The sequence below is a fragment of the Scyliorhinus torazame genome, chromosome 16, assembly GCF_047496885.1.
Source record: "Scyliorhinus torazame isolate Kashiwa2021f chromosome 16, sScyTor2.1, whole genome shotgun sequence".
NCBI classification, from domain to species: Eukaryota; Metazoa; Chordata; class Chondrichthyes; order Carcharhiniformes; family Scyliorhinidae; genus Scyliorhinus; species Scyliorhinus torazame.
In genome coordinates this window covers 190,879,014-190,901,557 of record NC_092722.1, presented here as the reverse complement: position 1 = coordinate 190,901,557, position 22,544 = coordinate 190,879,014, and the positions used below count along the sequence as shown (strand labels likewise).

At 52.4% G+C, this 22,544-nt stretch overlaps 1 protein-coding gene across 5 annotated transcripts in view; it reads left to right on the top strand.

Moving 5' to 3' along the window:
* LOC140393331 (slit homolog 1 protein-like) overlaps window positions 1–22,544 on the top strand; it is a 477,252-nt gene that overhangs the window by 278,263 nt on the left and 176,445 nt on the right. For all 5 annotated transcript variants that reach the window (XM_072479670.1, XM_072479671.1, XM_072479669.1 and 2 more), the window contains exons 11-16: window positions 6,082–6,153; window positions 6,437–6,508; window positions 7,964–8,107; window positions 11,270–11,433; window positions 13,313–13,336; window positions 21,167–21,311. In XM_072479670.1, coding sequence (XP_072335771.1) covers window positions 6,082–6,153; window positions 6,437–6,508; window positions 7,964–8,107; window positions 11,270–11,433; window positions 13,313–13,336; window positions 21,167–21,311 — 621 coding nt within the window. The remainder of the gene's footprint in view (window positions 1–6,081; window positions 6,154–6,436; window positions 6,509–7,963; window positions 8,108–11,269; window positions 11,434–13,312; window positions 13,337–21,166; window positions 21,312–22,544) is intronic.

The following is a 22,544-nucleotide window of genomic DNA, read 5'->3' as shown; positions in this document are numbered from 1 at the left end:
TAGATTCTTCCTTTCAGTTTCTGGGATGCCTTTCTGTCACATCACACTCTACTGTCCTTCTTCTAGTTACTCCAAGCTTCACCTATTGCTTAATTCCCATCTCCTGCTGCACTGACCCCTGGAATCGAAACAACGCACTGGGCGGGATTCTCCGACTCCGAAATCACGTTCGCCGATCGGGCCGGAGAATCCACGTTGGCGCCGAAATCGGGGGTCGATGCCGCTTTGACTATGCTCCGCCCCCTCTAAAACGGAGTACGCCGCACACCGTATCGGCCTCAGGATGTTACCTGAGGCCCTCCCGCCCCTCACCCGATGCTCCGCCCCTGATGGGCCAAGTTCCTGATGGCGTAGCGTGTGGTGTTTATTTTCAGGAACTCAGCGAGGCAGCTGCGGACTACGTTCAGCGCCGCCACAGTCGGGGGGGGGGGGGGGGAGGGGGGGGGAAGGGGGGGGGCCCAATCCGCGGGCAGGGGCTGGGGGCATTGGTGGGGGGTGATTTGGGGGTGGCGAGCCTGGTCAAAGGGGTGGTGCACTATCTGGCAGGCCGGAGTCCGCGTGGGGCCAGCGGCATGTTGCACGGCCACAGACCCGGCAATTCTCTGGCCGTTTCCGCAGCTAGCCCCAGGGGTGTGGGGGTGGGGGGGGCCACACTGTGTGCCTGCTAGCCCCCACCACCAGACAGAGGATCGGTGGCCGCTTTGCGCCACCTTTGCGATCGTAAAACGCCACCGTTCCCACGCCGGCATCAGCGGCTTAGTCTCAGAATCGAAGAATGCCAGCCCACTATCTCCAAGTCTTCACCCAGAATCAAACCTTAACCATCTATATTCCCGAGAATACAATCCACGTTTATTTCATCTCCCATAATCTCACCTCTGGTAATATTTCTGGAGAATCTGGTTTGCGCCTGCTTCCGAGACCAGTATCTCTATCCGAGGCTGGGGTGACCAGAACTGTGTATAGTTCTCCAGATGTGGTTTAAGCAGAGCTTTGCATAGTATCTGTGTATAATATTATCGGCTAAATGACAATAAAAGAACAAAACAACCTGCAGAGACAGTTCCTTACTCAAGCGAGTCTAAACACCCGCATGAATATTTAATACCCCGTGTAAAATTAACTGACGGTCGCCACTGATTACTTTCTGGTGCTGACTCCCTCTCCTCGCTTTACCATCTGTTAGATTAAAGACAGCAGAAGGAAAGTCTTTCACACCTCGACTCCCTTCCCTCCCCTCTACTCCCCCAAGAGCCTGGGCCCAATTTAAACAATGAGCAACAAATTCAACCCAAAATCCGATCTGCGATTTTAAAAATTATTCAATCATTCTACTTCACCTCAGCCCACCTGCATATCCTTCTATTCTTTTCTCCCTCGTGTGTTTATTCTACTTCCCTTATTAATGCATCGATGCTATTCATAGGAAATAGGAACAGGAGTAGGCCATTCGGCCCCTCGAGCCTGCTCCGCCATTCAATCAGGTCATGGCTAGTAGGTGCAGAAGACCAGAGGGACCTTGGGCTGTATGTTCATAGATTCCTGAGGCAGCACGACACATAGATGAGGTGGTTAAGAAGGCATAAGGGATACTTGCCTTTATTAACCGAGGTATAGAATAGAAGAGCTCATTAGGACACAGCTAGAGTGCTGTGTGCAGTTCTGGTCTCCGCACTACAGGAAGGACGTGATTGCAGTGGAGAGGGTGCAGAGGAGATTCCCCAGGGTGCTGCCTGGGCTGGAGCGTTTCAGCGAGGAAGGGAGGCTGGATAGGCTGGGGTTGTTTTCCTTGGAGCAGAGAAGGCTGAGGGGAAACCTGATCGAGGTGTACAAAATTATGGGGGATATAGATAGGTTGGATAGGAGAAACCGCAGAGTAGACGGGTCAATAAATGGGACATCAATTTAAGGTTGGGGGCAGGAGATTTAAAAAAATATATAAATTGAGAGTACCCAATTCTTTTTGTCCAATTAAGGGGCAATTTGGCGTGGCCAATCCACCTAGCCTGCACATCTTTGGGTTGTGGGGGCGAAACCCACGCAGACACGGGGAGAATGTGCAAACTCCACACAGGCAGTGACCCGGGGATCGAATTTGGGTCCTCAGCGCTATAGGCAGCAGTGCTAACCACTGCGCCACCACGCTGGGGGCAGGAGATTTAGAGGGGGTGTGAGAAAAAGCTTTTTCACCCGGAGCGGGGGGGAACTCGCTGCCTGAAAGGGTGGTGGAGGCGGGAACCCTCACAACATTTAAGAAGCATTTAGACGAACACTTGAAACATCACAGCGCACAGGGCTACGGATCAAGTGCTGGAAAATGGGATTAGAATTGATAGGTGATTAATGGCCAACACAGACACAAAGGGCCTCTTGCTGAACTGCAAAGCTCTAAGACTCTATGGCTATGACTCCTTCCTTAAATAGTGGGGTTACATTTACCACCCTCCAATCGACAGAAAACAGGTCTAGAATTTTTCGAATTTTGGATGATGATCACCGACACATCCATTGCCTCGACAACCACCTCTTTCAACACTCTGAAATGTCGATAATTAGATCCTGGTTGGGGGGGGGGGGGGGGGGGGGGGGTATCAACTTTCAATCCCATGAATTTTTCCAGTGCTACTTTTTCACCAATATTAATCTCTTTCCGTTCCTCATTCCTACTAGTCCCTTGGTCCCTGAGTATTTCTGGAAGGTTTTTTGTATCCTCCTCTGTGAAGACTGACACAAAGTCCCTCTGCCATTTTCTTATTCCTCATTGTAAATTCTCCCGTCTCTTGTTGTAATGGGTCCACAGCTGCCATTGCTAATTGTTTGCTTTTTACATGCCTACAGAGGGTTTCAGTCTGTTTTCATGTTTCTTGACAGTTTACTTGCATATTCTATGTATGTATATTTGTTGTAAATCGCGTATTGATTCTTCAAATGTTAGACATTGCCTGTCCAAACAAAATCCAAATCTACCATTATACTTTTTCATGTAGTTTCCCAATCTACCTTAACCAATTTGCTCCTCAGACAGTTGGCCTTTCCTTAGGTAGGCCACACTTGGAGTATAGTGTTCAATTCTGGTGGCCACACTACCAGAAGGATGTGGAGGCTTTAGAGAGGGTGCAGAAGAGATTTACCAGAATGTTGCCTGGTATGGAGGGCATTAGCTATGAGGAGCAGTTAAATAAACTTGGTTTGTTCTCACTGGAACTAAGGAGGTTGAGGGCGACCTGATAGAGGGCTACAAAATTATGAGGGGCATAGACAAAGTGGATAGTCAGAGGCTTTTCCCCGGGGTAGAGGGGTCAATTATTAGGGGGCATAGGGGCAAGGTTGAGAGTAGATGTACGAGGCAAGTTTTTTACGCAGAGGGTAGTGGGTGCCTGGAACTCGCTACCGGAGGAGGTGGTGGAAGCAGGGACGATAGGGACATTTAAGGGGCATCTTGACAAATACATGAATAGGAAGGGAATAGAGGGATACGGACCCAGGAAGTGTAGAAGATTGTAGTTTAGTCGGGCAGCATGGTCGGCACGGGCTTGGAGGGCCGAAGGGCCTGTTCCTGTGCTGTACATTTCTTTGTTCTTTGTTTTGTTCTATTTAGATTTAAAACCCTATTTTCAGATCGAACGACATCACTTTAAAACTGTATGTAAAATTCTATCGTACTATGGTCACTCTTCTCTAAAGGAATGAGATTATTAATTCGTCCTCTTTCATTGCATAACACTAGATCTAAAATAACCTGTTCCCTAGTTGGTTCCTCACCATATTGCTCTAGAAAACCACCTGGTAGACATTACAGGAATTCATCTTCCATAGTACTAATGCTAATTCTGTTTACCCAGTCATATAAATTGAAGGTCCCCATGCTGTCTGTACCGCCCCATTACATGTACCTCTAAACTCTTGCTGATTCTTAGCACTACTCAAATTGATTCTATATCTTGATCCTTCGATCTAAGATCCTCTTTCACCAATGAACTGAGCTCATCCTTTGTTTACAGTGCTACCCCACCTCCTCTTTTTACCTATCCTTCCTAAACTATCCTTGAATATGCAGTTTCCAGTCTTGGTCATCCTACAGCCATTTCTCTGTAATAGCAATTAGACCATTCCCATTTACCTCTATTCCATGCCATCAATTCATCTACCTTGTTGCAAATAATAATCTTTATTATTGTCGCAAGTAGGCTTACATGAACACTGCAATTAAGTTACTGTGAAAAGCCCCTAGTCGCCACATTCCGGCACCTGTTCGGGTACACAGAGGAAGCATTCAGAATGTCCAATCCACCTAGCAGCACGTATTTCGGGACTTGTGGGAGGAAACCGGAGCACCCGGAGGAAACCCACGCAGACACGGGGAGAACGTGCAGACTCCGCACAGACAGTGACCCAAGCCGGGAATCGAACCTGGAACCCAGGAGCTGTGAAGCAACAGTGCTAACCACTGTGCCATTATTTATACCTTTTTACCAATTTTCTGTATTTTGATGCGATTTGTTTCCGCTGTCGTCCAATTTGGCTTATTATTTTCCTTCCTACCATTAACCACTTTGCTTCGCTCCTATCTGAATTGCCTCGCAGGTTCCCAGGCCTCGTCAAACTCACTTAAACCCTCTCTGACCGCTCTAGAAATCTCTGTGAGGATATTGGGCCTGGACCTGCCAAGGTGTACAGGCCCTAGAATTGGTCCCACTGCCTCAGAAATCGAATGCCTCCCTATTGCACCATGTGTTCATTTGTTCTGTCGTCTTACGTGGTGGCGTAGTTGTTTTGTCACTGGACCCAGAGACCCAGAGTAATGCTCTGGGGACCCAGGTTCAAATCCCCCCACTGCAGATGGTGAAATATGAATTCAATAAAAACCTGGAATTAAAAGTCTAATGATGACTTGTCAACAGTCATTAAAAACCCAGCAGTGTCCTTTAAGGGAGGAAACCTGCCTCCCTTACCCGGTCTGGCCTACTTGTGACTCCAGGCCCACAGCAAGGTGATTGACTCTTACATTCCCACAGTTCAAGGGCAATTAGGGATGGGCAATAAATGCCGTCCAGCCAGCGATGCCCCAACCGCTCTGTGTGGTCGTGAGATCCACATTCTCAACACTCACGGGGTAAAGACGTTTCTCCCAGGTTCCCTATTGCATTTAGTGGGCGACTCTTTAACTTTTCTTTTCAAGAAATCAGTGCCCCGACCTGTTCAATGCAGTGAGTAACCAGAATAATCCGCAACGGTTTGGAAAAGTTACAAAATGTGTGGAAATGATTTGCCGAACAGCCTGGCTTCTGTTTAGAGTCAACTGCATTAGTGTTAGTATATATTCAATTCTGGAACGTGCGTGTTTGCTGGCTAGATCAGTATTAATTGCCCATCTCTAATTGCCCTTGATAAGATGGTGGTGAGCTGCTTTCTTGAACCACTGCAGCCCCAGAATCAGATTTGTTCCATCACAGATCAAGGTGCCTTCCAAATCAGTGAACCACAGTCTCACGAAAGGACTGTATTTAGCAAAAGAGCCACATAGTGGCTATCTTAGTTCTGTCTAATTAAGCATAGATCCACTTGCCTGGATGAGTACAGGTCCAACAATACCCACGTAGCTCAACACCATCCAAGGCAAAGCAGCCCGCTTGATTGGCACCACCTTAAACATTCAATCCCTCCACCAGCAACACACAGTGGCAGCCGTGTGTGCCATCGACAGGGTGCACTGCAGCAACTCACCCAGGCTCCTTCGATAGCACCTTCCAAATTCACATTCTCTACCATCTAGAAGGACCAGGGCAGCAGATACCTGGGAACACCATTAGCTGGAAGTTCCCCTTCAAGCCACTCAACATCCTGACTTGGGAATATATCACCGTTCCCTCACTGTCGCTGGGTCAAAATCCTGGAATACTCTCCCTAACAGCACTGTGGGTGTACCTACACCACATGGACTGCTGCGGTTTATGAAGGCAGCTCACCCCCACCTTCCATAGGGACATTCTGACCTTGCCAGAAATATCCACAATATATTCAATTATGTTATGAGTATAATTAAAAGAAACATAATTCTAAAGCCTTTCTCTTCTCTTTCAGAGATCTCAGTAACAACCAGATTGCTGAGATTGCACCTGATGCGTTCCAGGGACTCCGATCACTAAATTCCCTGTGAGTATTTGCCTGACGAGGGGCATCAGATTTAAAATGGGAAGGGCATTTCATGTCACTTGACCTGTCATTCAAGTCACACTGGCATCGGCACAGCTGGTAATCGCTACACAATGCCGACTGGGAGGTCATCTTCCATAGGGCCACGAATGCAGGTCCATCGCAATGCAGCCACACCGTGCGCTGGTGGCAACGGGGAAAGGTGGTGCCCTGGGAAAATCCCCACAGCCCTCCAATGATTGTGTTCCTGCCTTTAAAATTCCTTTGTCTGCTCTAATTCCAGGGTCCTGTACGGAAACAAAATCAACGAGCTTCCGAAAGGAGTGTTTGACGGACTCTACGCTCTACAACTCTTGTGAGTGTTTGGCCTCTTCAAGCAGGGACTCCAAAAATTGGCACCATTTCAGGAAGAGAATCCTTTTGGGGGCCGGGGGGGGGGGGGTGGGGGTTGAGGTACGTGTTGAGGGTAAACAGGCAGAATCTTGTCAGTGGGTGGACAGATGGAGAGGAATCGCGAAGGTATGAGCTCCTCCTTATTCTCCCTGCAGACTCAGAGGACGAGGAGGGAAGCCCCAAGTTTCCAAAGCTTCAGCGTTGCCCCTTTTTGCTGACACCCTGGAAAATACTAATGGGTGGGGGAAAGTGGCTTTGAAGCCACCAATGGAACCTTCCCGCACGGCCCTTACCCCCTCTTCAGGCAGCGCCTGGACAGTGCCAGGGCAGTACCCGGGCACGACCCTCTCCTCCCCGCCCGCCGATCACTGCGCTCCCCTCAACCTCCCCAGGAGGCCTGCTCGCCAGGTACACACTGTTGACGAACAGTCGTGATTCACGTCATTCTGCCGTCAGGATGGATTTTTTGATGGGGGGGGGTTGGGGGTTGATTGTGTCATAGGGACCTGGTGTAACTTTTAAAAATAAATTTAGTGTGCCCAATTAATTTTTCCCAATTAAGGGGCAATTTAGCGTGGCCAATCCACCTACCCTGCACATCTTTGGGTTGTGGGGGCGAAACCTACGCAAATACGGGGAGAATGTGCAAACTCCACACGGACAGTGACCCAGAGCCGGGATCGAACCTGGGACCTCGGCGCGTGAGGCTAATCACTGTGCTATCGTGTAATTTATGATAGTGATATTCCTGTCATCGATGGCATGCCCCTTCGGTAATGGGGTGGCGGGGGGGGGGGGGGGGGGGGGAAGAATCACGTCACGTGTTTACGCCAACGTCAAATGCCGAACCCACCCAAAGTAAACGGGAGTGAAAGATTCAGGCCTCTGCCTGTGGTTGTTGGGATTTGCCTCCTCCTGTCTTTGGGCTGGGGAAACGTCAGAAACAGGTACCATTTTAAAGAGGGTGCAGGAACAGAGGGCGGCACGGTGGCACAGTGGTTAGCACTGTTGCTTCACAGCTCCAGGGTCCCAGGTTCGATTCCCGGCTTGGGTCACTGTCTGTGCGGAGTCTGCACATCCTCCCCGTGTCTGCGTGGGTTTCCTCCGGGTGCTCCGGTTTCCTCCCACAGTCCAAAAACGTGCAGGTTAGGTGGATTGGCCATGATAAATTGCCCTTAGTGTCCAAAAAAAAAAAGGTTAGGTGGGGTTACTGGGTTATGGGGATAGGGGGGATGTGTGGGCTTAGCTCGGGTGCTCTTTCGGCCCTGTAAATTCTGTGATTCAAATTGGATAGATCTTTCAAAGAGCTAGCACAGGTACAGAGGGCTGAAGGGCCTCCTCTGTGTTATATGTAGAGACAAGGAAACATTTTGTCCGCCCAAACCAGTTTGATAATGTTACCTCCATTTCTCCTCAGGCTTCTGAACGCGAATAAAATCAACTGCATTCGAGCTGATGCCTTTCAGGATCTTCAAAATCTCAGCCTCCTCTCGCTTTACGACAACAAGATCCAGACACTGGCCAAAGGGACCTTCACCTCACTCCGAGCCATCCAGACCCTGTATGTAGAGGAAAATCACTTCACTTCTCTTAGATTGTGGGGGGCCCGGCGAGGGGAGCAGTTTCTTGACGTGTATAGTCTGCTTGTGAGGGGTTGGTTACCTCAGTTGAAGATGGCCACAGTACGATACAGAATCACACCAGCAGTGTGGGTTCAATTCCTGTACTGGCTGTGGTTGTTCATGGAGCCCTGCCTCCCTGCCTGGCCCCCACTCCTGCCTGGCCCCCACCCCCGCCTGGCCCCACTCCTGCCGCCCTGATTCTCCCCATTCCTGACCCCCTGCCTGGCCCCCACCCCTGCCTGGCCCCACTACTACCTCCCTGCCTGGCCCCACTCCTGCCTCCCTGCCTGGCCCCACTCCTGCCTCACTGCCTGGCCCCACTCCTACCACTGCCTGGCCCCACACCTGCCTCCCTGCCTGGCCCCACTCATGTCTCCCTGCCTCGCACCACTCCTGCCTCCCTGCCTGGCCCCCATCCCTGCCTGCCCCCACTCCTACCCATGCCTGGCCCCCACTCCTGTCTCTCTGCCTGGCCCCACTCCCGCCTCCCTGCCTGGCCCCACTCCTACCCCTGCCTAGCCCTACTCCTGTCTCTCTGCCTGGCCCCACTCCTGCCTCCCTGCCTGGCCCCACTCCTGCCTCCCTGCCTGGCCCCACTCCTGCCTCCCTGCCTGGCCCCACAACTGTCTCCCTGCCTGGCCCCACTCCTGTCTCTCTGCCTGGCCCCAATCCTACCCCTGCCTGGCCCCACTCCTGCCTCCCTGCCTGGCCCCACTCCTACCCCTGCCTGGCCCCACTCCTACCTCCCTGCCTGGCCCCACTCCTGCCTCCCTGCCTGGCCCCACTCCTGTCTTTCTGCCTGGCCCCACTCCTGCCTCCCTGCCTGGCCCCACTCCTACCCCTGCCTAGCCCTACTCCTATCTCCCTGCCTGGCCCCACTCCTACCTCCCTGCCTGGCCCCACTCCTGTCTCCCTACCTGGCCCCACTCCTGTCTTTCTGCCTGGCCCCACTCCTGTCTCCCTGCCTGGCCCCACAACTGTCTCACTGCCTGGCCCCACTCCTGCCTCCCTACCTGGCCCCACTCCTACCTCCCTGCCTGGCCCCACTCCTACCTCCCTGCCTGGCCCCACTCCTGCCTCCCTGCCTGGCCCCACTCCTGTCTCCCTGCCTGGCCCCACAACTGTCTCACTGCCTGGCCCCACAACTGCCTCCCTGCCTGGCCCCACTCCTGTCTTTCTGCCTGGCCCCACTCCTGTCTCCCTGCCTGGCCCCACTCCTACCTCCCTGCCTGGCCCCACTCCTGTCTTTCTGCCTGGCCCCACTCCTGTCTCCCTGCCTGGCCCCACAACTGTCTCACTGCCTGGCCCCACTCCTGCCTCCCTACCTGGCCTCACTCCTACCTCCCTGCCTGGCCCCACTCCTACCTCCCTGCCTGGCCCCACTCCTGCCTCCCTGCCTGGCCCCACTCCTGTCTCCCTGCCTGGCCCCACTCCTGTCTCCCTGCCTGGCCCCATTCCTGTCTCCCTGCCTGGCCCCACTCCTGCCTCCCTGCGTGGCCCCACTCCTGTCTTTCTGCCTGGCCCCACTCCTACCCCTGCCTAGCCCTACTCCTACCCCTGCCTGGCCAGACTCCTACCCCTGCCTGGCCCCACTCCTACCCCTGCCTGCCCCATTCCTGCCTCCCTGCCTGCCCCACTCCTGTCTCCCTGCCTCGCCCCACTCCTGCCTCCCTGCCTGGCCCCACTCCTGTCTCCCTGCCTGGCCCCACACCTACCCCTGCCTGGCCCCACTCCTACCCCTGCCTGACCCCACTCCTACCCCTGCCTGGCCCCACACCTGCCTCCCTGCCTGGCCCCACTCCTGCCTCCCTGCTTCGCACCACTCCTGCCTCCCTGCCTGGCCCCCATCCCTGCCTGCCCACACTCCTACCCCTGCCTGGCCCCCACTCCTGTCTCTCTGCCTGGCCCTACACCTGCCTCCCTGCCTGGCCCCACTCCTACCCCTGCCTAGCCCCACTCCTGCCTCCCTGCCTGGCCCCACTCCTGCCTCCCTGCCTGTCCCCACTCCTGCCTCCCTGCCTGGCCCCACTCCTGCCTCCCTGCCTGGCCCCACTCCTGCCTCCCTGCCTGGCCCCACTCCTGTCTCTCTGCCTGGCCCCAATCCTACCCCTGCCTGGCCCCACTCCTACCCCTGCCTGGCCCCACCTGTGTTTGGTGCCCCTCTGTTTATATGAAGCCAATGTTTTCTCTCGAAAGGAAGATGCCTATGGGCCTTTGTGGACAATGGCTGATTAACTTACAGCACATTATCTATTTCATGGCAAGTCCTCACAATTAGAAAAGATAAAAAGTTGAGAAAATGGGCGACATCTCTGAAAACTCCCAGGTATCAGGACCTGTCCGGGTTCATCACCCTTTGGGTCAGAGGTGCACCAATTGGGGGGAACTTACAGAAGGCGGCCAATTAAGAGGCTGCCTCAAATCCGACAACCTGGGTGGGTTCCTGGGGTGGGACCACAGGGCATTCTGGGCCACTCCAGTCCAGCATCACATTGGGAGCATTGCAGAAGCCCAGAATGATGCTCAAATGGGCACGGAGCGGCCGCCATTAGTGTGCGTGGAGGATGGGAGAAGGTGTTTGTCCGTGGCCAGTGGAGACATCGGTCCGCACTATTATAGAGCTCAATGGTCAAGCCGCCATTTGGGCTGACGGCCACCCCTCCAGCGACTACAGCTGAGCTCCTCCACATCCCGAACGTTGATAACCCAGCATGCACCTTTCCAAATTCACTCCTTCCTCAAGGCGGGTAAAATTCTGCCCAAAGTTCCTCCTTGTGTGGAAAACAAGGAGCCACCAATACAAGATGGTCGCCATTAAATCCAATCGGGAATTCAGGAGAAACGTCTTTACCCAGAGAATGGGGAGAATGTGGAACTCACGCCCACAGTGAGTGGCTCAGGCAAATGGGATATTTAAGAGAAAACTGCATCAACATATGAGGGAGCGAGGAATCGAAGGATATGCTGATACAGTGAGACGAGTTAGGGTGGGAGGAGGCAAATGTGGACCAGAAGCAGCAGCCGGGCCGAATGGCCTGTTTTTGGGCTGTAAATTCCATGTATTCTCATCTTTGTCTTGCTTCTCTAACCCCCCACCCAAGGCATTTAGCTCAAAACCCATTCATCTGTGACTGCCACCTCAAGTGGCTTGCCGACTACCTTCGCACCAATCCGATTGAGACCAGCGGGGCTCGCTGTGCCAGTCCGCGGCGCTTGGCAAACAAGAGGATCGGGCAGATCAAAAGCAAGAAGTTTCGGTGCTCGGGTATGGTATCAGTTACTGACGGGTTTTAAAAATGTCATTGAAAAAAAAATTAATTTAGAGTCGTCAAATCATTTTTTTCAATTAAGGGGCAATTTAGCGTGGCCAATCCACCTACCCTTTGGGTTGTGGGGTTGAAACCCACGCAAACACGGGGAGAATGTGCAAACGCCACACGGACAGTGACCCAGGGCTGGGATTGAACCTGGGACCTTAGCGCCGTGAGGCAGCAGGGCTAACCCACTGCGCCACCCTGCTGCCCCTTTAAAAGTTAATTTTTAACAGGATGTTGCGCTGAGCTGGCTAGACCAGCTCATTCCTAATCGCCCTTGAGAAGGTGGCGGTGAGGTGCCTTCTTGAGCTGCTGCAGTCCGTGTAGTGTAGGTACACCCACAGTGCTGTCAGGGAGGGAGGGAGTTCCAGGGTTTTGATCCAGCGACAGTGGGGCTGGGAGGCAGCCTCCATGGAAGAGGAGAGGGGGAGAGGTGGGCATTGGAGAGGTGGGCCACGGGGGTGGGTGGGCCATGGGAGAGGTGGGCCATGGGAGAGGTGGGCCACGGGGGTGGTGGGCAGTGGGAGAGGTGGGCCGTGGTGTAGAATGGATGGTGCAGAGGGCATGATGAGAAGGGATGGCATGGGGAGTGGGATGGAGTGGCATGCGTGGGGATTTACAGAATTACTGTTTTAATAAACTAATTTCACCTCGGGTATTTTGAGGGTTTCTGGGTAATGGGATCAGTAAAAATGACCAGAAAGCCATCGGAGTATCAACCTGCGAACTGACTCACGGATATCCCTTCAAGGGAAGCGAGCTGCTGTCTGTACCCAGTCTGGGTCTACATGTCACTCCCGTCCCCATGTCCAACTTGGATAACTGTTAATTCTCTGAGCTGATACAGCGAGTTGACCATCGCCAGTGAATGCTTCTTTCAGAAGGGCCCAAGCTTCTCTGGACAACTTGGGATGGGTAATAAATGCCACGCTTACCACCAACTCCCACATTTACTTCACAGGAATGTTTCTTTCCCACATGTTGCTCCGGGAGATTTGCGCCATGGGAAATATGCCGTGCAATCAGGCGGGACTTTCCATGTGCCCCTCCCCCAAGGCACGTCTAGCGGCGGAGGAGGTGGCCCAGCATTGCTGACAGTGCGTCCCGCTGCTGTCAGCGGGGGATATGTTGATCTTGCAGGGGTCACAGTGCAGATTCACTGGATCAATACTAGGCCTAACAAGGGTTCGCTTCTGAGGAGCGGCCTTGTAGATTAAGCTTGCAACCCCTCGAGCACAGAAGATTAGAAGGCGATCTAATTGAGGCGTTCAAGATGATTAAAGGATTCGATTAGGTCGATAGAGAGAAATTATTTCCTCTGATGCCACCAGGGGGGTACAGTGGTTAGCACAATTGCTTCACAGCTCCAGGGTCCCAGGTTCGATTCCGGCTTGGGTCACTGTCTGTGCGGACTCTGCACATCCTCCCCGTGTCTGCGTGGGTTTCCTCCGGGTGCTCCGGTTTCCTCCCACAGTCCAAAGATGTGCAGGTTAGGTGGATTGGCCATGATAAATTGCCCTTAGTGTCCAAAAGAGTTGGGTGGGGTTGCTGGGGATAGGGTGGAGTTGTGGGGTGCTCTTTCCAAGGGCCGGTGCAGACTCGATGGGTCGAACGGCCTCCTTCTGCACTGTTAATTCTGTGATCTATAACCCACCCTTCCACCTTCCTTCCTGCGTCACAGAAAAAAAGCAGAGACCCAGTTTCTACTTCAGAGGCCCCTGTGATGTGTTGCTTCAGCTTGTAGCCCTGTCCATGTACAGCGGGGGCTAATTGAGAGCTCGCGCACGCATTGTCAATGCCTAACAGTTTTCCATCTTTTTTCCCACACAGCAAAAGAACAGTATTTCATCCCAGGTAAGAGATGCTCAGACTGAGCGTAACGGTGCCACGCATTGAACTGATCTGCAGTGTGGGGTTTGTCAACTCGGCTTTCATTCAGCTAAGTCTTAAGGCTGTGATTGCGGGTGACATTATTCTGAGTTCCTCTCTATCCAATGCGATTGGTGGGTGAGGGGGGTTGTTTCTTGTGACAGATGGGGGCTCCATTTCCACCACCAGCAGCATTTATATCCCGCATTTTGTGACCTCAGGACACCCCAGAATGCTTTACACTTTACACCCCTTGAAGTACTTTCCAAATTCAGTCACTTTTGTACTGAGGTAAATATGGCAGCCAATCGGCTCGCAGCAAGATCGCACAAATAGCATTTGTTTTATTGATGTTGGTTGAGGGATAGATATTGGCCTGAGACACCAAAACAACTGATATCTACATGGGGTGAGGATAAGAGCTGCTTTAGCTGTGATCCCTGCTATTACCATCATCCCAACTCTTGTTGTTTTCGGTTTTACTGTGACAAATTTGGAGAGTGTATTTGGAGTAGCGATGCTGCCCGAGCATCCACACAACCAGAGAGGACAGACAATACAAAATCCATTTATAATAGTCAGTAAATCTGTTCCTCAACATCAAGGGTTAGATACAGGGTTCCCCCTACACTGTCCCCATCAAACTCTCCCAGGACAGGTACAGCACGGGGTTAGATACAGAGTAAAGCTCCCTCTACACTGTCCCCACCAAACACTCCAGGACAGGTACAGCACGGGGTTAGATACAGAGTAAAGCTCCCTCTACACTGTCCCCATCAAACACTCCCAGGACAGGTACAGCACAGGGTTAGATACAGAGTAAAGCTCCCTCCACACTGTCCCCATCAAACACTCCCAGGACAGGTACAGCACGGGGTTAGATACAGAGTAAAGCTCCCTCCACACTGTCCCCATCAAACACTCCCAGGACAGGGACAGCACGGGGTTAGATACAGAGTAAAGCTCCCTCCACACTGTCCCCATCAAACACTCCCAGGACAGGTACAGCACGCGGTTAGATACAGAGTAAAGCTCCCCATACACTGTCCCCATCAAACACTCCCAGGACAGATACAGCACAGGGTTAGATACAGAGTAAAGCTCCCCCTACACTGTCCCCATCAAACACTCCCAGGACAGGTACAGCACAGGGTTAGATACAGAGTAAAGCTCCCCCTACACTGTCCCCATCAAACACTCCCAGGACAGGTACAGCACGGGGTTAGATACAGAGTAAAGCTCCCCCTACACTGTCCCCATCAAACACTCCCAGGACAGGTACAGCACGGGGTTAGATACAGAGTAAAGCTCCCCCTACACTGTCCCCATCAAACACTCCCAGGACAGGTACAGCACGGGGTTAGATACAGAGTAAAGCTCCCCCTACACTGTCCCCATCAAACACTCCCAGGACAGGTACAGCACGGGGTTAGATACAGAGTAAAGATCCCCCTACACTGTCCCCATCAAACACTCCCAGGACAGGTACAGCACGGGGATAGATACAGAGTAAAGCTCCCCCTACACTGTCCCCATCAAACACTCCCAGGACAGGTACAGCACGGGGTTAGATACAGAGTAAAGCTCCCCCTACACTGTCCCCATCAAACACTCCCAGGACAGGTACAGCACGGGGTTAGATACAGAGTAAAGCTCCCCCTACACTGTCCCCATCAAACACTCCCAGGACAGGTACAGCACGGGGTTAGATACAGAGTAAAGCTCCCCCTACACTGTCCGCATCAAACACTCCCAGGACAGGTACAGCACGGGGTTAGATACAGAGTAAAGCTCCCCTACACTGTCCCCATCAAACACTCCCAGGACAGGTACAGCACGGGGATAGATACAGAGTAAAGCTCCCCCTACACTGTCCCCATCAAACACTCCCAGGACAGGTACAGCACGGGGTTAGATACAGAGTAAAGCTCCCTCTACACTGTCCCCATCAAACACTCCCAGGACAGGTACAGCACGGGGTTAGATACAGAGTAAACCTCCCTCTACACTGTCCCCATCAAACACTCCCAGGACAGCTACAGCACGGGGTTAGATACAGAGTAAAGCTCCCTCTACACTGTCCCCATCAAACACTCCCAGGACAGCTACAGCACGGGGTTAGATACAGAGTAAAGCTCCCTCCACACTGTCCCCATCAAACACTCCCAGGACAGGTACAGCACGGGGTTAGATACAGAGTAAAGCTCCCTCTACACTGTCCCCATCAAACACTCCCAGGACAGCTACAGCACGGGGTTAGATACAGAGTAAAGCTCCCTCTACACTGTCCCCATCAAACACTCCCAGGACAGGTACAGCACGGGGTTAGATACAGAGTAAAGCTCCCTCTACACTGTCCCCATCAAACACTCCCAGGACAGCTACAGCACGGGGTTAGATACAGAGTAAAGCTCCCTCTACACTGTCCCCATCAAACACTCCCTGGACAGGTACAGCACGGGGTTAGATACAGAGTGAAGCTCCCTCTACACTGACCCCATCAAACACTCCCAGGACAGATACAGCACGGGGTTAGATACAGAGTAAAGCTCCCTCTGCACCGTCCCCATCAGACACTCCCAGGACAGATACAGCACGGGGTTAGATACAGAGTAAAGCTCCCCCTACATTGTCCCCATCAAACACTCCCAGGACAGGTACAGCACGGGGTTAGATACAGAGTAAAGCTCCCTCTACACTGTCCCCATCAAACACTCCCAGGACAGGTACAGCACGGGGTTAGATACAGAGTAAAGCTCCCTCCACACTGTCCCCATCAAACACTCCCAGGACAGGTACAGCACGCGGTTAGATACAGAGTAAAGCTCCCCCTACACTGTCCCCATCAAACACTCCCAGGACAGATACAGCACAGGGTTAGATACAGAGTAAAGCTCCCCCTACACTGTCCCCATCAAACACTCCCAGGACAGGTACAGCACGGGGTTAGATACAGAGTAAAGCTCCCCCTACACTGTCCCCATCAAACACTCCCAGGACAGGTACAGCACGGGGTTAGATACAGAGTAAAGCTCCCCCTACACTGTCCCCATCAAACACTCCCAGGACAGGTACAGCACGGGGTTAGATACAGAGTAAAGCTCCCCCTACACTGTCCCCATCAAACACTCCCAGGACAGGTACAGCACGGGGTTAGATACAGAGTACAGCTCCCCCTACACTGTCCCCATCAAACACTCCCAGGACAGGTACAGCACGGGGTTAGATACAGAGTAAAGATCCCCCTACACTGTCCCCATCAAACACTCCCAGGACAGGTACAGCACGGGGATAGATACAGAGTAAAGCTCCCCCTACACTGTCCCCATCAAACACTCCCAGGACAGGTACAGCACGGGGTTAGATACAGAGTAAAGCTCCCCCTACACTGTCCCCATCAAACACTCCCAGGACAGGTACAGCACGGGGTTAGATACAGAGTAAAGCTCCCCCTACACTGTCCCCATCAAACACTCCCAGGACAGGTACAGCACGGGGTTAGATAGAGAGTAAAGCTCCCCCTACACTGTCCGCATCAAACACTCCCAGGACAGGTACAGCACGGGGTTAGATACAGAGTAAAGCTCCCCCTACACTGTCCCCATCAAACACTCCCAGGACAGGTACAGCACGGGGATAGATACAGAGTAAAGCTCCCCCTACACTGTCCCCATCAAACACTCCCAGGACAGGTACAGCACGGGGTTAGATACAGAGTAAAGCTCCCTCTACACTGTCCCCATCAAACACTCCCAGGACAGGTACAGCACGGGGTTAGATACAGAGTAAACCTCCCTCTACACTGTCCCCATCAAACACTCCCAGGACAGCTACAGCACGGGGTTAGATACAGAGTAAAGCTCCCTCTACACTGTCCCCATCAAACACTCCCAGGACAGCTACAGCACGGGGTTAGATACAGAGTAAAGCTCCCTCCACACTGTCCCCATCAAACACTCCCAGGACAGGTACAGCACGGGGTTAGATACAGAGTAAAGCTCCCTCTACACTGTCCCCATCAAACACTCCCAGGACAGCTACAGCACGGGGTTAGATACAGAGTAAAGCTCCCTCTACACTGTCCCCATCAAACACTCCCAGGACAGGTACAGCACGGGGTTAGATACAGAGTAAAGCTCCCTCTACACTGTCCCCATCAAACACTCCCAGGACAGCTACAGCACGGGGTTAGATACAGAGTAAAGCTCCCTCTACACAGTCCCCATCAAATACTCCCAGGACGGGTACAGCACGGGGTTAGATACAGAGTAAAACTCCCTCTACACTGTCCCCATCAAACACTCCCTGGACAGGTACAGCACGGGGTTAGATACAGAGTGAAGCTCCCTCTACACTGACCCCATCAAACACTCCCAGGACAGATACAGCACGGGGTTAGATACAGAGTAAAGCTCCCTCTGCACCGTCCCAATCAGACACTCCCAGGACAGATACAGCACGGGGTTAGATACAGAGTAAAGCTCCCCCTACATTGTCCCCATCAAACACTCCCAGGACAGGTACAGCACGGGGTTAGATACAGAGTAAAGCTCCCTCTACACTGTCCCCATCAAACACTCCCAGGACAGGTACAGCACGGGGTTAGATACAGAGTAAAGCTCCCTCTACACTGTCCCCATCAAACACTCCCAGTACAGGTACAGCACAGTTCTATCTGATTAAAGCTGAATCGCTATGACTCCACGTGGACTCAAGCGTATTGATTGTGTATCAACAGATACAGCACGGGTTTAGATACAGAGTAAAGCTCCCTCTACACTGTCCCCATCAAACACTCCCAGGACAGGTACAGCACGGGGTTAGATACAGAGTAAAGCTCCCTCTATACTGTCCCCATCAAACACTCCCAGGACAGGTACAGCACGGGGTTAGATACAGAGTAAAGCTCCCCCTACATTGTCCCCGTCAAACACTCCCACGACAGGTACAGCACGGGGTTAGATACAGAGTAAAGCTCCCTCTACACAGTCACCATCAAACACTCCCAGGACAGGTACAGCACGGGGTTAGATACAGAGTAAAGCTCCCTCTACACTGACCCCATCAAACACTCCCAGGACAGATACAGCACGGGGTTAGATACAGAGTAAAGCTCCCTCTGCACCGTCCCCATCAAACACTCCCAGGACAGCTCCAGCACGGGGTTAGATACAGAGTAAAGCTCCCTCTACACTGTCCCCATCAGACACTCCCAGGACAGATGCAGCACGGGGTTAGATACAGAGTAAAGCTCCCCCTACATTCCCCCATCAAACACTCCCAGGACAGGTACAGCACGGGGTTAGATACAGAGTAAAGCTCCCTCTACACTGTCCCCATCAAACACTCCCAGGACAGGTACAGCACGGGGTTAGATACAGAGTAAAGCTCCCTCTACACTGTCCCCATCAAACACTCCCAGTACAGGTACAGCACAGTTCTATCTGATTAAAGCTGAATCGCTATGACTCCACGTGGACTCAAGCGTATTGATTGTGTATCAACAGATACAGCACGGGTTTAGATACAGAGTAAAGCTCCCTCTACACTGTCCCCATCAAACACTCCCAGGACAGGTACAGCACGGGGTTAGATACAGAGTAAAGCTCCCTCTATACTGTCCCCATCAAACACTCCCAGGACAGGTACAGCACGGGGTTAGATACAGAGTAAAGCTCCCTCTACACTGTCCCCATCAAATACTCCCAGGACAGGTACAGCACGGGGTTAGATACAGAGCAAAGCTCCCTCTACACTGTCCCCATCAGACACTCCCAGGACAGATACAGCACGGGGTTAGATACAGAGTAAAGCTCCCTCTACACTGTCCCCACCAAACACTCCCAGGACAGGTACAGCACGGGGTTAGATACAGAGTAAAGCTCCCTCTACACTGTCCCCATCAAACACTCCCAGGACAAGTCCAGCACAGGGTTAGATACAGAGCAAAGCTCCCTCTACACTGTCCCCATCAAACACTCCCAGGACAGGGACAGCACAGGGTTAGATACAGAGTAAAGCTCCCTCTACAGTGTCCCCATCAAACACTCCCAGGACAGGTACAGCACGGGGTTAGATACAGAGTAAAGCTCCCTCTACACTGTCCCCATCAAACTCTCCCAGGACAGGTACAGCACGGGGATATATACAGAGTAAAGCTCCCTCTATACTGACCCCATCAAACACTCCCAGGACAGGTACAGCACGGGGTTAGATACAGAGTAAAGCTCCCTCTACAGTGTCCCCATCAAACACTCCCAGGACAGGTACAGCACGGGGTTAGATACAGAGTAAAGCTCCCTCTACACTGTCTCCATCAAACACTCCCAGGACAGGTACAGCACGGGGTTAGATACAGAGTAAAGGTCCCTCTACACTGTCCCCATCAAACACTCCCAGGACAGGTACAGCACGGGGTTAGATACAGAGTAAAGGTCCCTCTACACTGTCCCCATCAAACTCTCCCAGGACAGGTACAGCACGGGGTTAGATACAGAGTAAAGGTCCCTCTACACTGTCCCCATCAAACTCTCCCAGGACAGATACGGCATGGGGTTAGATACAGAGTAAAGGTCCCTCTACACTGTCCCCATCAAACACTCCCAGGACAGGTACAGCACAGGGTTAGATACAGAGTAAAACTTCCTTGTCTCATTTCCAAATCTGAAGCTTGCCCTCTGCGTGCTCCCTAGAATTAATTTCCCTTTGCCACATCTGCCACCCTAACTGTGGTTGAGGATTGACAATGAGGACAACCTTGAGATGTGGGCACTCACGTACCAACCCCTACACCGCTCCTCCTACTCCTGCAGTGTGATGAGAGTCATTTCCTTCACTGCCTGGATTGTGTATTGATCCCGATCTCCAATTTTCCTTTAGTTGATTCTCCGTGTCAGCAAACTGTCGATGAATCAATGTGTGTGCAGTCCAGGCTATGCTGAGCTCTCGATTCATTGCTGGATGAATGTGTAATAACTGGCAGAATCCTCCATTGAGATCAGCAGCAATGAATGATTTCCGGAGAGTGAGATATTGGCTTAGTGTTGGAACACTAACGGTTAGCAACAGTCCAGCTTCAGACTATCAAGATGATTTCGTAGCTCTAGTTGGTTTAACTTTCTGGGAATAGTTCGACAAGCTTTCCTCTTCCGTGTCCAAAACGAACACTACCAAAATACTGTCCACACAACATTTTCAATTGGTCAGCAACTCGGGGAGCTCCTCGGCCAGCCCCGAACCAAATATTCACTATGCCCGTTTTCACTTCTGCTGCGTTCCCAATTTTCCTCTGTCCTTCTCTCCCTCCCCTGCCTTCCTCTCCCCTCTCTTATCCTCCCCTCTGATTCGAGAATGTCCCACTACATCATGTTTCCCACCAGTTTAACTCAGCCGCTGGACATGAATGTTCGGAAGCAACTACAGGTCTGGTAGGACCCCTATTATGTTGCATTCTGTTAACTGACCTGGTTACTGCAACCAGTAACTGAGAGGCACACAGCTCGTATCCCCGATCTGTGCTGGGCGGGTGGGTTTCGGCTGTGTCGGAGGTGCTACAATTGACCTCAGGGCCCTCTACGAGGACAGGGAAGTTCAGTCAGTGCTTGCAATCCTCGTTATAGAGTCCAGCAAAGCTTGGCTCACATTGGGTGACACTATCTAAGGTTGAAAGCTACTTGCCCACAAAGACACAGCCTTAGACTAAACCTCACAGCTGTAAATGCCTCTCAGAGAGGAGTCAGTGGGGGGGGAAAATACAACAAAGGTTGAAGTAAGTAGAGTGTGGTGTACATCATGCCTCTTCACTATCTTCAACAGGGACTGAAGATCACCGCCTGGGGAGTGAGTGCAATGGAGACACAGTCTGCCCACTAAAGTGTCGCTGTGAGTCCAACGTGGTGGATTGTTCGAACCAGCAGCTGACCAAAGTCCCAGAGTTCATTCCTCAGTCAACTGTGGAGCTGTAAGTAGGCACAGATTACTGACCTCAAAGCTGACCCCAACATTGACCCCAACACTGACCCCAAAGCTGACCCCAACATTGACGCCAACACTGACCCCAACATTGACCCCACCGCTGACCCCAACGCTGACCCCAATGCTGACCCCAACACTGAGCTCAACACTGAGCCCAACACTGACCCCACCACTGACCCAACACTGACCCCAATGCTGACCCCAACACTGACCCTATTGCTGACCCCAACACTGACCCTAATGCTGACCCCAACACTGAGCCCAACACTGACCCCAATGCTGACCCAAACACTGACCCTAATGCTGATCCCAACACTGACCCTAATACTGACCCCAACACTGACCCCAACACTGACCCCAACACTGATCCCTAACCCTGATCCAACACTGACCCCAACACTGACCCCTAACCCTGACCCAGCCCACAAGCATAGAGTTGTAATAGTGACGGGATACTGACCTGGGCGTGCCAGCTCACCTTGCCCCCACTGTGTCGGGCTGCTCTGACCTGGGCGTGCCAGCTCACCTTGCCCCCACTGTGTCGGGCTGCTCCACATCGCGGTGTGCTTTCATTGAATTGACTCAGTTATAATGTCGAAAATGTGGCAACCAATATGCACACAGCAAGATCCCATCAAAAGCAATGTGCTAATTATCAGATAAGCATGAAATAAAAACAGATGTTGAGGTGTAAATATTGTCCGGTATTCCGGGAGGAACTGCCCTTCGCAGTGCTGGTGGTCCGGAATCTCTTACATCCACCGGAGAGGCTAACCGCGGCCCCCCCTTTACCATGTCCTCTGAAAAAAGGCATCTCCAACAGTGCAGCACCCTGTCAACACTGCCGTATGCGTGCCAGCCTGGGTTATCCACTCTAATCCCTGACGCGGGATTTGAACCTCCCGACTCAGAGACAGGAGCGTTACCCACCGAGGCAGCCAGGTAGTGGCAGGCGGGTCAGTAACGAGAGGGCAGAGATTTAAGGCGATGGGCGACGGAGCAGGGGGTCCGGGAGAGGGAGAATTCTTTGACACAGTGAGCTGTTAGCGTCTGGAAGGCGTGACCTGAAAGGACAGTGCAAGCAGATTGCTTTCAAAAGAAAATTACAGGAAGGGGAAAATTCGCGGGACTCTGCTGGAAAGAGCGAGTGTGAGTTGGACGGCTTCGATAGTTCTTTTAAAGAGCTAGCACAGGAACAATGTGCTGAATGGCCTCCTTC